Below are 15,582 nucleotides of genomic sequence, written 5' to 3' on the forward strand. Positions count from 1 at the left end.
ACACTCACACAGACCTTCTTGAGACCCGGGCCAGTATTAATCAAATCAATAATCAAAGTAGTCTCTGCTGATCAAACATACCTTGACACTAAATGCTGCTACTGCTGCTCTACAGGGACTCAGACAATATCCTCATGTACTTTTACTGTATTGAGAGATAAATGCAGTATTGCATACGTTCAGTAATTTAGCGACCTTGATTTCTTTTTACCACATTTCAGAATTTCGATTGATCACCAACCAGACCGATGCCTACTTATACAGTTTACTTACTGCAAACAATAACCGTAGCTCTGCATGGAAAATATGAGAATTTGCAATATATAAGTTACCTTACTTAATACATTGGATATATTTGTGTTTTGGACTGGTAGTCAGACAAAACTATACTGATGACCTCACCTTGTTCTCTATGATATTGTGCATTTTTCACAGATTTTCACAGATGTTTTATGAACCTGCTGCCCCCAAGTTTCCAAAAAAAGTGCTGGACTTGGTGCTCTATGCAATACTTCCCTGCTTAATTTCTGTCCTAATATCACACCAGAGAGGCATCTGTGAGGCCTGCATGACCATTCTCTATCCCCAAAAGAGGTTCCTCTTTTTACATTTGATTGTCCCTTAAAAAGTCTGTGCATGTGACCAAAAGCTGCTGGTTGTTATATTAAGGTCACATTTTCTTCTGTCTGACTGTAAAATGTCCTCTAAAGTAATGGTGGCTATTCTACTTTACCTATTGATCCAAAATTGACTGTAAAGGTCAGGTCGAGAAATGGTATAATTCCCCTTTAAGATGCGGGACGTGTCAGGTGACGCAGGTGTATTTAGATACAAGATATGACCTTTGAGGTCTAAACAGGGCTCAACTGGTGTGGCCTGGACAACTTTATTATGTCCTCGTTGTGAATGGACACGGGCAAAGTTTCACTGCCAGTGAACAAGCCATTGAGTTGATACATGATGGAAAATATTGTTTTATAACAATTGTAAAAGACTTGCAAAATTGAACCCACAGGGAGCAATGCATGTTTTTTTGTTTATTGCCCTATGTGGTTTAGTGTTCATTTACCTTTTAGATTTATAAGGCAACCTCTAAATGTTGCTACTCGATTCATGGTGACATGTTTAGGTAAAACTGATGCATTAAAGTAAAAATAATGAGGGACCATTATGTTCGGAGGTGTGTGTGTGTGTGTGTGTATTGATTTAGGGGGATAAGACACTTTTACCCTGTCCAAAGCCAATGCAGGCTATAATGCTTCCTGTTTAAGCATCGACTTGTTCTTGTCTCCATTATAAACATAGCTCTTTCACACAACAACATACAAGCTCATCACATTTTTGTATGTTTATTTTAATTAAATGTCATACATTGGTGTTGCACAATAGCGAGGACGTTTCCTGATTTGACAATATGTGGTTAGATGGAATGACTTTAAATGCAATAATAGCGAGAGAACATTCAAACATTAAAATAACTTGTTAAAACAATTAAAATCAGCTCATTTAGCAGTAATGTGCGACACATGCTCGTAGCTCTCTTTATCATCCAGGAAACACTTAACGTGCGACAAAAATGCGTTTTTTCCCCATATGAATTCTACTCTTGTATAACGCCATCTTAGAGAACATCGGACAGAGTTGCTGCAGGATTAGTATTAGTTAATGATGTTACGAGATGTGCGGACGCTTCGAAGCGTGTGTCGAGTAATGGAGGGGGCGTTTCCTCGAAGCGCGTATCGAGGCTTGCTTCATTTAGGGGAGGAGCCAAAAATGATGACGTCCGAAGCCTCGCTGCCCGGCTGTACCACGTGACTGCTTCGGGAAGTGGTACAGATTTTGCCTCTGGAGTACTGGGAGAGGCAAAAATTCCTGTATCAAAATTGATATAGACTTGCTCTTGCGTTTTTGTGCACGCCAGCATCTTCTGTACCCTGTGAAAGGGTGTTTTCAAAGGCCGGAGAGGTTGTGTCAAAAAAAAGGAATCGTTTAAAACCAAAAACTGTTGAGAAACTGTTATTTCTGAATACAAATGAATCAAATGTCCCGTGTCCTGTACATCACTGTCCAAGTTACACAAGCATATTCAGTCCCCTCTTCCTAGTTCCACAAGCACTTTCACTGTCCTCTGCCTGCTTAAGCCCATGCCATTTTCCTAAAGTGACATAACATTATTACACAACCTGCCATATCATATGATACTACCATTTTGGGAAAATCTACACACAGAATACATTCAAAAAATATTTTATTATGCACATGTGATAATTTATGTACAGAAATTATTTGGTCATACATTTTTGTAATTCATAGTCATTCCCAACAGCCATAACAGACACACAAATTCAATGCATCACATGATGTGGTTGAGATACAGCTGCCTGTGATTATACACTTGGCCAGTCGGTGGTTTCGTGTGCACATGAAGCTTCGAGAAATGAACCCTTTCTCGAACCAATTGGCTGAAGTGGTTCGATGCCTCATGAGGCTTCATCTCACCATCGTATTAGTCGATTATGGTCACACACGTTTGGCAAGTTGGAGAAAACGGATGACGTATCCTGCTGGATAAGGTCAACTCAAACCGGTCTTCCTTGCGGACAGGTGGTAAATCCGACATACCATGAACGCATCTAAATAAACACATTCTGCCTCCGTCATTACGCAGATCGACGTAATCCGTTCGTCCAATCGGGTGAAGAGCCTGAAGCTCAGGAAAGAAGCAGATGATATGGCAGCTTTGAGAGCGACCAGGTGGAACTCGCTTTGTTAACGCGGCTAAACCTTTGATTATGAAAACGCGTTTTCCTCGGGACGGCAGCCGCTCGACATGATTTACGTAATATTGATTTCCGCGTTCTCCGGAGCGGTCGTTACGTTGATATTACAGTTTATGTTGATATACCGGAGAAGCCCCGAGCCCACAGGCAGGACAGTGCAGTATGTCAAAGTAGTGCCTGAGAACGCACTAAAGGATTACTTTAATACCCAACATGCCGAACCAAGCCAGCAGCAGCAGGACAGCACGGCAACGAAACAGCAAGAGGCCGCCTCTGCGAGGCAGCAGGAAACCGCTGTCAGCAGCGGCAGCCCCAAACAACAGCCGCCACCGCCTTCTGTCAGCGAGCCCGCTGATGCGGCCAGACCCGAAACGTGCAATTTCCTAAATGCTATATTTCTGTTCCTATTCCGAGAGCTCCGAGACACACCTGCAGTCAGACACTGGCTCACCAAAAAGATCAAGGTGGAGTTTGAGGAGCTGCTGCAGACCAAGACGGCAGGTCGGCTCCTGGAGGGTCTCAGTCTCAGGGATATCTCCCTGGGCAATTCTCTGCCGGTCTTTAAAACGGCCAAACTTATGAAGCCGGTGCACCTGAACGAGGACGGTATGCCCGAGGAACTCGACTTCGAGGTGGACATCGAATACAATGGCGGCTTCCACCTCGCCATCGACGTCGAGCTTGTGTTTGGGAAGTCTGCCTACCTGTTCGTCAAGATGAGACGCGTGGTGGGTAGACTGAGGCTGCAGTTCACGCGCATGCCCTTCTCCCATTGGTCCTTCTCCTTCCTCGAGGACCCGCTGGTGGACTTTGAGGTGAAGTCCCAGTTTGAGGGAAGGCCGCTGCCTCAGCTCACCTCCATCATAGTGAACCAGCTGAAACGGGTGATCAAAAAGAAACACACCTTACCGAACTACAAGATCAGGTAGGCTCCAGCAAACACTGTTCATGTGATCACGCTACAGCAATGTGGGCTGAAGAAAGTCCTCACCAAACGTTATACTCACAGAGGCCTACTACAGCTGTTAAGAGACCAGAGTGATTTCAAAAGCAAACAAACACCTCCATTATTAAAGATAAGGAGATAAGGCCTGAATAGAATAATGATGATAATAGTAATCATTCTACAGTGCATTGACGGGTTTATGTTGGCATGAAGCATAAACCAATGACCTGTTTCTTTGAGAGAAGATTCAATGTGTAAAATGACTACCAAATAAATATGAAGTGTCTTTTTCTCTCATGTGGGTTAAGGGCTATTACAATGGACTATGAACTGGTTACTACTTTTCTCTAAAACCATACCACTGGTGGTAACAATAACATCATATTACATTAATAGCATTTCCCCATCTTATAGTATAAGGAGCAAGAGGCACAATTGGAAGTGTATTTGTCTGAAACAAAGTACAAAAGTGGGTTCATTCAGTCAGCTTCAAGTGCTTACATTATTGCAAATGACCTTTAAGAAACTCATGACACATTTCACACTTTTATTCCACTGGTAGTTCATCCAGAGAGAGCAGCTCAAGTTGTCAGAACAATGGTCGATGTCAAATGGCAAAACCTTTGAAAAACTAAAGTACTGCTTCATTTGATTGGAAAAGAAGTAAAAACTAGAAAATGCGTTGGAATGCTGAAAGCTGAAATTAATTGTGAAAAAATTGCTGAAAATTAAGAAATGGGAGACGATCTGTCTGAAAAATGTTGAAGCCCGAAAGCATTTAAACTGCACTGCTGAAAAACCTTCTCGTTGAAATGTCTAACTATGGTGTCTGTAGCTGAAAGTATGAGGAAGAAGAAGGCTTTGAAAGTTGAAGTATAACAGGATTTGAAGATTTTCTCCATAGAGATCCCATTCAAAAGAAGATTGCAAAAAGCTTAATTCAAAAAGTTTAAAGATTACAAATATGAAAAGTCAAAGCACCCCTCTCCTGAAAGAGCTGAACATTTTGATATTTGAACAATTTCTGGAGCTTAAACAAATTTCAGAAGTAGTGATATTTGTAGTAATAGTCGTAGAAGTTGTAGTTGAAGTAGAAGTATTATTAGTAGTAGAAGTATTAGTAGCATTAGAATAAGTAGTAGTAGTAGCAGTAATGATATTTGTAGTAGTAGAAGTCGTAGTTGTAGTAGAAGTATCATTAGTAGTAGAAGTATTGGTATTTAGAAGTAGTAGCCTAGTATCAGTAGTAGTAGTAATAGCTGTAGTAGTGGTTGTAGTATTTAATATAACAGTAGTAGTAGTTGTAAAAGTAATGGCAGTATTTGAAATAGCAGTTGTACAAGCAGCAGTCGTACTAATAGCTGTATTAGTACTGATAGTAGCAGTTGTAGTATAAGTAGTAGTGGTAGTAATAGCAGTAGTGGTAGTTTTAATATTGATGGTAGCAGTAATAGCACTAGTAATAGTAGCAACAGCAAAAGTTGTAGTAGTAGTAATACTAGAAATATTAGCAGCAGTAGTAGTTGTTGCAGTATTAGTAAGAGCATTCATTATTTCACCAAAAAAGCCAAATTTTGAGCTTAATGTTTACATACAGTTAATCCATGGGGCTTTTATTTTGAAAGGGTGGGGCTGGGAGGGGGAGAGGAGACATAATCATAATGTTTGACACACATAAACAGAGGTTATTAAATGACAGGCTTCATCACAAGCAGTTCAGTTAGAATTCACTCTCTAGGGCTTTTATTTTGAAATGGGGTGTGGGGTGTGGGGGAGAAGGGGAGAGGAGACAGAATCATAATGTCAGATAAACACAAACCGGTTATTAAATGACAAGCTCATCACAAGCATTTCAGTTAGGATTCATTCTGTGGGGCTTTTATTTTAAAATGGTGTGTGTGTGTGTGTGGGGGGGGGAAAGACCTCTAAAGATCCCTAAGACCTGAATGACTGTATGAGAGAGAGAGAGAGAGGGAGGGAGAGGAGTGTATGTGCGCGTGTGTCTGTGAGTCTGTGTGTTTATCAACATCACTAATTGGCTCAATCACAAACACCTGTGTGCCTGAAGCCATTTCATGGAGATAAAACAGGGAAACACCTCTCAAACAAATCATCAAAACTCCCATAACCGTAGCTCCTATTGCTCCGATATTAATAATTGAGAGGAAGGATAAATTGAGAAACAGATCTTGTAAAAATTGTGTCTGTAGTGTAAAAAATGTGGCTTAATTGGCGATCTAGAAATGGGGTACCGTGTTCTGTGGAAGATGTATTTGAAGCAAAATTTAACATTGGTCTCTATGGAACAGAAAGTTGGTTTTCCTCTCAATTAACGGCTTCGGTGTCAAATGTGGAAATCTGTGGGATTCCACAGTAATTTTTCTACGACAAGGACAATATTAGCTACTTCTACATCCAGAAATTATGCGTGAAGATTGTGGACACGGTGGCAAAACACAAATGTTTTTTTCACAAGAATCTCAAGCTGCTCTTCACTCTAGCGGTGACATCACGCACTCTAAGCTGCGCAACACACACCCATTATAAAGTTATTGTTGGAATGCTTAACAGCATTCCAACAATAAAGAAACAGGATAACAATAGTTGGAATGCTTAACAGCATTTCAACAATTAACTTTTCCTTGCTCAAAATGTGTTTATCAGACTCATTTATAACACTAATAACGCTGCCGCTGTCTGTAGTTGTTTCACGTCATGTAAATAAAGCACGTACCTATCAGCTGTGCTCCAGATACGACTGGAGACGTAACCACTTAAAAGATGGGTGTGCAGTACTCGCTGTCTTCTGACGCCTGTACTTTCTAAACAAAAACCCACATTTTATACTGTTCTATTTTCTGGAAATGACATACAATATAGCCAACAGCAAGTAGGAAACAAGGAATCAGCTGTTCCTCGTCCGTCGCAGCGCTTTCAAATCGAGCGACAGGAATAAATAGAAACCAGGCATGTGACAACTAGTTAAACCACAGTGCCATGGACATGATGTTCAAATTATTCAAAAATCTATGTCCAAATATTTTAATGTCATTTTTGGCCAAGTTTGACAGCCCTATTGATGATGCTTGGTGCTCATACCTAGTCAGAGTTGATCAACAATATTTTTTATTTGCCAGAACGTGTCATAATCACGAATGGCGGCTCAGACAGTTTGCATAAAATCAAACCAGTTTAAGCTCGTACACCAGTCCGGACCGGGCAGAAATCGACCCAACTCTAATCTGCTGTCGCTCACTAATTTGATTGCAGCCTCTCAGTTTGTCCCAAAGACGGAAGGAGGCCGGTGCATTGATTGGACTGTCACTGTAGTTCAGATCTTGTTTTGGCTGACGGCCCAGGAGCCAGAGATGATGAGGTTTGTAGAACAACACTACTGTAATAGCCTGGAGCTGGAAGGAGTATGATTTAAAAACATCCATTAACTGCTCTTTAATGCTCTTTCACCTCTTTTTGCAGTGTCACGGCAAATAGTGCCAGTTAAGTCTACCACACGGCCAGATGTCCTATATCAGCCCCCCCAGCCCGCCAGTCAAATATGAATCTGTCTTTTCAAGAAAGGAAAGTGAACGGTGACACAGGGAAATTACTTTAGTAATATTGATTGCAGATCATTGGATATGGGCCGGTAAATCGGTTAGATGGCTAAAGATGATGCATGTTGATGTTTTAAAAGTCTAATGATGAATTGACCAAAAACGAAGTCAGTGGATTTTGTGTCCTCAATATGTTATGATTGACAGAAAACAAGTCCGACGGAATTATGTGAAGATTTCTGTTCTGGCACTATTCTACCCAGATCTGTTCTTATTCTTATTCTATGTATATACTTGTATATATTTGTATGTGTATATATGCAAATTCCAACAACGGAACACAATTGAGCTATTTATGCATATTATGGATGTGCTGCTAAATGTCACATATCTACTACCTTTTCCTACAAGAGGTCCAGAAAGTGTAAAATCAATGAGGAAGTGAGTTCTTAAAATTCCCACCTCTATATAGAACCACTCCCATTCCCACGATGTGATTACAATTCACCTGTCAACGATTTGCAAGATGCATCGCAATGAATCTAAATTTATTGCATTCTCCGTTTTCTATATTACTGCACATGGATACTTTTTGATCAATGGATACAAAACTCAATTTTTATTTAGAAAGTGCTAAAAATCAGATCAATAGAGGATGACACAGAGGACATATCCACACTAGGCCGTGTCTCGTTGGATGCAGAGTTCTCAAATAGAACCGATCTCCGTACACACGGGAGTTTTCAGCATTATTGGAGCATCCACACGGCAGTCTTCGAAGGCGGACAGCACGTGACCATTAACGTACACTGGGCATGAGCGTGATGGTGTAAACAGGAAGTGGATTGCTTGCTTAGTTAAAAAAAATACGACAGAGTAATAAAGTAGTCTTTAATAATGAAAGGTTGTATTTGATACTTAAGATCTTCCTCTATAAACTCAAACAGACACAGTTCGTGGAAAGTTTTAGAAGTTTTATTTTTCAGACTTAGTTACAGCGCTGCGGGTCTGTCTGTGTCTTATTTATTTATCTATCTATCTATATATAGATATAGATATAGATATAGATATAGAGATATATAGATATATCTATCTATCTATATATCTATATATATATAGATATATATAGATATATCTATATATATATAGATATATATATATATCTATATATATATATCTATATCTATATATATATATATATCTATCTATCTATCTATATCTATCTCACATCAACTTTACTTTAAAATCAACACTTACACGGAAACGTTTACTCGATTATGGTCCATAAATGTGGTCAACACACGTCGATCACTCGCTTCCATGTGTTGTTGTCGTGGGGGCTGATGAATGTAACGTTAGCTCTGCCATTGGGGTATTCCTTCATGAGATACGGCATCAGGGGATAAGCTGGGTCACCCAGCAGAAAAAACAGGGACATCATCTTTGCCCTCTATCAATGGAGTGGTCTCACCGACGTCACGATCTCCTTAGTTACGAGGTCGGTCGGCCATGTTGGAGTACATACAGATCCTACATGGCGGCGCGTAAACAAGGAAGTGCGGCGAAAATACAATACTTTGAATCACTGGATAGTGCATCAAAGGTTCGCTACCTGGCCAAATTGAAGGTTATTGGTAACTTGGATCCCTATACGATGAGTGCAGATGGTTTCAGTGCCGATCCTACTTATCTTCCATCGGTAAACTACGCCAACATCTACACGTATCTCGTGAACACCCCCAGTCCTTACACAAAAGACGAGCTGGAGTGCTACAAAGGGCTCGACGCTTATAATCAGTTTGTCAGTGGATGGGTCCGAGACGTCAAAGCAACGGTCGTCGACAATTCTCATCTCGTCATTGGAAGAGTACATATATACAGATCTGGTCCGATATTTAGCAATATTCAATGTTTACTCAGCGCAAACAGACACGTGTGTTTGTTTACATTGTACGTGCATGTCATTGTGTGCGTGTGTGTAGGAATTCACTTTCAACTAACTCCTAACTTCATCCCCCCCCCACACATATATATATATATATATACACATATATATATATACATGATCCGACGTTAAACTCATATCAAGCAAAGCTGAGGCTGCATCTATGTGTTTCGCCTGTTGTACAAGCTCGACACGTCTCTGGCACCGACTGCTGTCACGGGCCGATGAAGCTTCGGTAACCTTCTCATGTCCAAGTTTAATTTATATTTCCTTTATTAAATACTGTTCACAAACGAATTTGCAAATAAAATCACTGACTACTTATAAAGTGATCCGCACATACTCTAGTGTACGCCAAATTCCATTCCTTTATATCTCGAGAGATCCGTGACAGCCATTTCTCGCGACGTCGCTTGGATAGCTCCTTCGTGTCATTTCCTTGACGTGTAATGACCGCTGGCAAACGAAAGAATGATTTCTTGTCTATCAGCTCTGCTGCCACAACCAAAGACAGCACAAAAGTTCACCACCGATAGGTTATGCGACTCAGCCGTGCATGCCAGTGGCTTTGTGTGTACTCCAACATGGCCGACAGCTAAACTGTGACGTCACACGAGACCACTCCATTCTTTAGGGCATTTGCTCCATCTTTTAGGGCACAACATCATGCAACAGGTCCGACTCGCTAGCTTCTAAGCTAATTTTAACATTACCGCCAATGGGGAAATGCTAACCGCGATTAGCATTAGCGAATATAATATATCTTCGTACATATTTTCATAAAGAAATACTTGCAGACTGAGGTCTCTCAAGGCTACCAAACGGAAAAAGTAAAACGAATCAGCGTCGATCACTCGTCTCTCTCTCTCGTTTCCTCTGTGTTGTCTGTTTGTAGCTGTAGCTCTGAATAGCATTCATTGCTAACTGTAGCTTCAGACAGCCGCTCCGTGGGGGCTGATCGCCGATGGTCAAGCAGCTCGCTCATCGCTCGAAGAACAGCTCGCCTCCTCCGCATGTAGGCATTAGCAGCATTGTAAAATGACGAATTTAACTCCACAATAGCTGCTACTACAGACAACAAAGCAAGCAAGGCTTGCCATTCGTTATCCATGTTGAAATGAATCGCTGCTGGTCGCCCGGCTGTTTTGTTTTCTTCCGGGTACGGGTCACGTGATAGTGAGTGTGACGAATCAGGGACGGCGACGTCATGGCTGGTAATAACCAATCCAGTAGTGAGCACGGGTGTGGGCTCATTTTTTTCTAACACACATCCGTATCCGACATCTACACTCAACCAAAACCCCGGAGTTCTCAAATACCTCCAACCTCTGCGGAGTTTTCAGGTTCCTCCGTTAAGGCTGCTCCAAAACTCCGGCGTGGTGTGGCTGCTCAGTGTGAACATAGGAAAACTGGACGAGTGTGGATATAGCCAGAGAGTCTAGAAGTTATCCTTCCATTACTTCACACTCACCTTTTAGATTGCATGCTGTGCCAAGAAGCCACTTTGACTAATCTGATCTTTTCCTGCGGGTCATTCTGTTTGAACTCTTCTCAGTTCACTGGTCATATTTCTCATTAATTGTGGCCAAGTACACATTGTTCTTATAGAAGTGTTAGACACTGTTTGGCCCAATACTTAATCCATTACCTCTATACAAGTGATTTGTATGTCTCCTGCTGCTTTTAACTTTCAGTGTCTGCTATAAAGACCCAGTGAAATGAAAAGTCAGTGTCTGTGTCTTTTCTCCTGTAAAATGGTTTTAAATGTTCGATGACTCATCCTGCACTCACATGGAGCTTTTTTGCTATCTTTAATTAAGAGCCTGCTCTTTATATTAGAAAGCATGAGTCATTAGTTTCACCTTTAGATTTTGTAATGCTTCCATCAAACGCTGAAATAGCCAGTGCTTGAGCTCTGATCTGCTCAGCTTCTGCTCAAACTGTGCTTGTTACTGCGCTCCAGCTTCAGCCCTTCTCCTCACACGGCTCGTCAAACGTCTGCTCTCTACCAAGGTTACAAAAATACATCCAATCAAAGGAGAGTCTGGGTGGATTGTAGTAGCTAACAGAGCAATATGGAAAGTGTGTTTGGATATCAGTGGAAAAAATACTTCTTTTTAATTTCCAAAACTGGCTGAGGTCTTAATGAATCAAGGGGAACTTTGCCAATGTTTTCAGCGGCTGTGGCTCAGAGGTAGAGCGGGTTGTCCTCTAATTGGAAGATCGGTGGTTCGCACACAGTATGGCCATTGTTGGTCTGGTCAACAGAGAAGGATACTCACGTCAACAGAGGACATGCTAAGAGGTTCTATCTTATGTGTGAGAATTGACCCCCTTTTGGTTCACAAAACCGTGACTGTGTGTTTGTGGCCACCAGAGTATTAGAATGGACTGACTGTAACATCAGTTTCACCAGTGATGTGGATAATTTGTCTGAACAAAGTCGACTATTTAGAACAGCGAGAGCCTCAGGCAAACAGTAGCTCCAAGAGCCCAAAATAGCAAAGGACGGGTGTGTGCCCTCAGACATCATGTTTATACATTACAATGACTGTATTCATCAACACAAAGTTCTCCACCGGGCACCACACCCTGCAGAAGTAGTCACAGTGTGGCCAGCATTCACTGTGACCCCGCCTACATGTTACATTCTTCACAAATAACCGCAAACCAGTGCTGGTGCCTTCCACACTGTGTGGGTTCACACTGTTCAAAGCCGGTGGACAGGTTTCTCAAATCTAATTAAATCTTGGTCATTGAGTGCCAACATTTTTGGCCTTTTGTCAAGGGAACCAGAGAGATGCTAACTTCTGGGTTGGCCTACAAACATTCTTCATCCATGACACACTCTATGACGTCTTGGACAATAAAGCCGCGGTTATACCTCTCGATTTTAGCTTATTCCGATCAAGTATAGTGACAGCAAGGCCCCAGATTAACTTGTTTTTCCCCCCTAAATAATATCAACCATTCTAAAGTCAGTATATATTGTCCAAACTTCTGAATGTCAACCTATGACTTTGTTATTGTCATCTATAGGGGTTATTTGCATAAAACAAATGTGACCTGCAAAAATGGACCATATATATGAAACTGATTGGCCGATCAGTTGACAACAATCAACTGACATTCTCAAAGGTCTTCAAAGTTTTCCTCTTATCTGTGTTTGCTTAGTGAGAAAACGTTAGATGTGCACGGAAAGGCAAAACCATGCCGTACTGAACCCCTCCATCATAACATGTCAGGCTAAGAGAATGGCATTGGGGTGTTTGTTACTGTTGTCAAATGTCAAAAGGGGTCAAAATTGACCCGAACAGTATGTAAGGGTTAAGAGATTCTTTTCTGATTCAGGTAGTTTGTATCCATGCCATCGTGGAGGTCCTGAATTGAAAGGGTGTTTCCTGTCTCTCTCTACAGATACAAGCCCTTCTTCCCCTTCCAAGTGCAGCCTCTGCTGGGTTCGGCTTGTGATTTGGACCTGTCCGTCCAGGACAGCAGGCTGGTGGAAGGCCGACTCAAAGTCACCCTCAATGAATGTAGCAGGTGAGACCTCCCACACACTGAATGTATCGGGGCACCGCTGTCCACATACCGATATATGTGTTTTAGTCTGGGGCCCCTTTGTTCCAGTTTTGGAAAATGAAATGCTACATCCTACTGTAATATTTTAGATGATAGTTTACTTCTGATTTTGCCTTTTTTACTGTTTCAAAATGACAATCTCCCCCCCCCCCCATTGCAATACCACAACCCAGCTTTATTATTATTTATAATACATTTATAATTTACAAAGACGAGATATTTCATGTTCAAACTGATAAATTTAGTATTTTTGTAAATACACATTTAGAATTCGATGCCTGCAGTACGTGTTTGCCGCTGTGTTACATCACCACTTTTTTAACAACACTCAGTAAGCATTTGGGAACTGATGACACTAGTTATTGAAGTTTTGAAAAAAGCTAAATTCTTTCAGATTCTTGCTTTATTTACAATCTCAGTTGCTCAACAGTGTGGTCTCTGTTGTTTTTCATTCTGCACTTCATAATGCACCACTTCAACAGGCCAGTCTAGTACGCTGTAGTAACACAGGCAGTATGTGGCTTGGTATAGAACACTAGCGGAATGAGTCCTAAAATCCCAAATTGAGTCAGCATGAAATAAGTTCTGTGGTAAACACAAGTAACTTTAAAGTTTGTTCTACGACATAAATAGCTTCACTAAATACCCCTCTGGGGAATTTCGAAGCTTTTACATGTGTCAGAAAAGGGGCTTAATCAGATTACTAAACGTCATCCCACCAGGCTCTCGGCTACCTTTTAGCTTAGTGGTGACGTGAAGTCACGTGACCATGGTGTAGGTAACACTAGCTCATAACATTAGCTTCTTACTTCTGGCGGTTTGAGAAACGTTCTCACGTTTTTTTCTTCAACAGTTGGGACCATTGGCCCACATGGTTTTCACAGGGTGGTGAACCTCGACTGAGCCTTTCGAGGATGTCTCTTTCATACCCAATCATCGTACTATTACCTGTTTACTTGGGTTTAACTTTTTCCCAAAACAAGTTGGGTTTTCTTGTCAAACAAAGGACAGCATTTAGCTCCGTTAAACTTTCCTTTAAAACCCTCAAATTAAAAATTCAACATTACATATTTTACACATTGGTTTTTACTGCATACATTCAGTGCATTTTTAACTCATGCAATGCATGGATTGATTTCTTTGTCCCACTAAACCACCAGCGCCATTGAGCCATTTTAGTTTATTTAGGGGGTCAGGGAGATGGCTAGGCGATAGCAGGTCAACAGTAGATGCCAAATAGAAGTGGTGTACATTATCTGAAAGTTGTGAACCTGAAGATTTGAGATGCAGCAGTCAATCTTTTCTCTTTATAAATCTGTAATAAACATTGTTTGTTCAGATGCTGATTCAAGTGTTGACAGTTTAGAGCAGGGGCATTCAATTAAAATTCAGCGAGATCCATTTAAAGACAATTTCCTCAGCAAAGGTCCAGAACATCACAGTAATGTTTAACTTCTGCTGTGATTTAGTATATGTATGTATGTGTATATATATATATATTTTATTATAGCTGGTGATTTTATTCAGTTGGTTTGCCATGTGCCTGCTAATGACCTCATACAATTCCTGTTGTGCATTTTTTGGAATATGCATTGGGAAGATAATATGGCCGGCATAACTTGAATTATAAATAATACGTAATCTAACAATAAATCATTTTTTTCTCTTGTTTCGAGTAAAATAAGGGCTGGATGAAAGAATAGATTACATAACGACAGCTTTTGAAAATGTTCATCTTAAAATAAAGTACTTAATTTTAGAAAAATAAGACTTAACTAAATTGTCCTGCAGCTTTATATTAATTTCATTCAGATAAGTGATATCAATCAGAAAAGCTACGATATTATACTATCTTTTAAAAAGAGAAATTAGTGTGCAGGGAATTTATCAGTGGTTATTAAACCACTTGTTTCAGCTCTATTCTCTCTGTTAATGTGTCAGGATTCTGATCATATTGGGCTCCTACATCATGTATTATCTGTGCCTTCATGTCAGATGTGAGATGGTAAGTTTGATCAAAAGAGTTGTGCTTTGTCTCTTTAGTGGCGCTTCACATTACTGCTTTTAATAAGCGCCACGAACTCTGAACATATGAGACGTACTGGTTTTAAACTGGGCTGAATGAACATATTATAGTCTCCATTCTTGGTTAAAGGCTCTGGTTAAGCTGTCCACTTGCTCTTTTTGGAGAACTTCATGTGAAATAACTTCTCTGACTCGCGTACTTCTCCGACTGTTGGGTCTCTCGTGCGTGTGCGCGTGTGTAATTGGTCGGTGTGTTTCCTGCACCGCTGAATGAGTGACGTAAAGACCTGAAAAGCTGCGCTGGTTAAAATGGAAGCGCTACGTCAAAATGTAATAATTCTCAATTATCTATCGGTTGAAGGTCCAGGTCCAGATACAACGGACCAGGACCGTGGTCTGCCTATTAGTGACCCCTGGTTGAGAGTAACAGGACTGCTTGTTTACTTCTTGCAATCTGTAATAATAATGCACAATGTTGTTGTATTGTTGTTGAGAGTATATCCATATATATGATGGAGGTATATGATGGCCATTCCCCTGCTCATTTATGTCTCCTGAGTGTTTGTAGCAATTTTGGGGTTGATACAATTTCTTACAGAGATTTGCTGAATGTAACTATTTCTGACCACCTCAGAATTGATCAAAATGATCAAAAGTCCCTCCAAAATACCAAACAAAGGCCTTTATAAGCCAGGGGCGTGACAAATATACAAAAATGCAAATTGACTTTGAAACTATGCACACTGGCAG

The 15,582-nt window shown here is 40.8% G+C and overlaps 1 protein-coding gene across 1 annotated transcript in view; it reads left to right on the forward strand.

Moving 5' to 3' along the window:
• The first annotated feature begins 2,780 nt into the window (after window positions 1-2,780).
• pdzd8 (PDZ domain containing 8) overlaps window positions 2,781-15,582 on the forward strand; it is a 47,392-nt gene continuing 34,590 nt past the window's right edge. The window contains exons 1-2 of the mRNA XM_079280886.1: window positions 2,781-3,705; window positions 12,643-12,768. Coding sequence (XP_079137012.1) covers window positions 2,831-3,705; window positions 12,643-12,768 — 1,001 coding nt within the window. The 5' untranslated portion in view covers window positions 2,781-2,830. The remainder of the gene's footprint in view (window positions 3,706-12,642; window positions 12,769-15,582) is intronic.

This window comes from Melanostigma gelatinosum (assembly GCF_949748355.1).
Source record: "Melanostigma gelatinosum genome assembly, chromosome: 12".
NCBI classification, from domain to species: Eukaryota; Metazoa; Chordata; class Actinopteri; order Perciformes; family Zoarcidae; genus Melanostigma; species Melanostigma gelatinosum.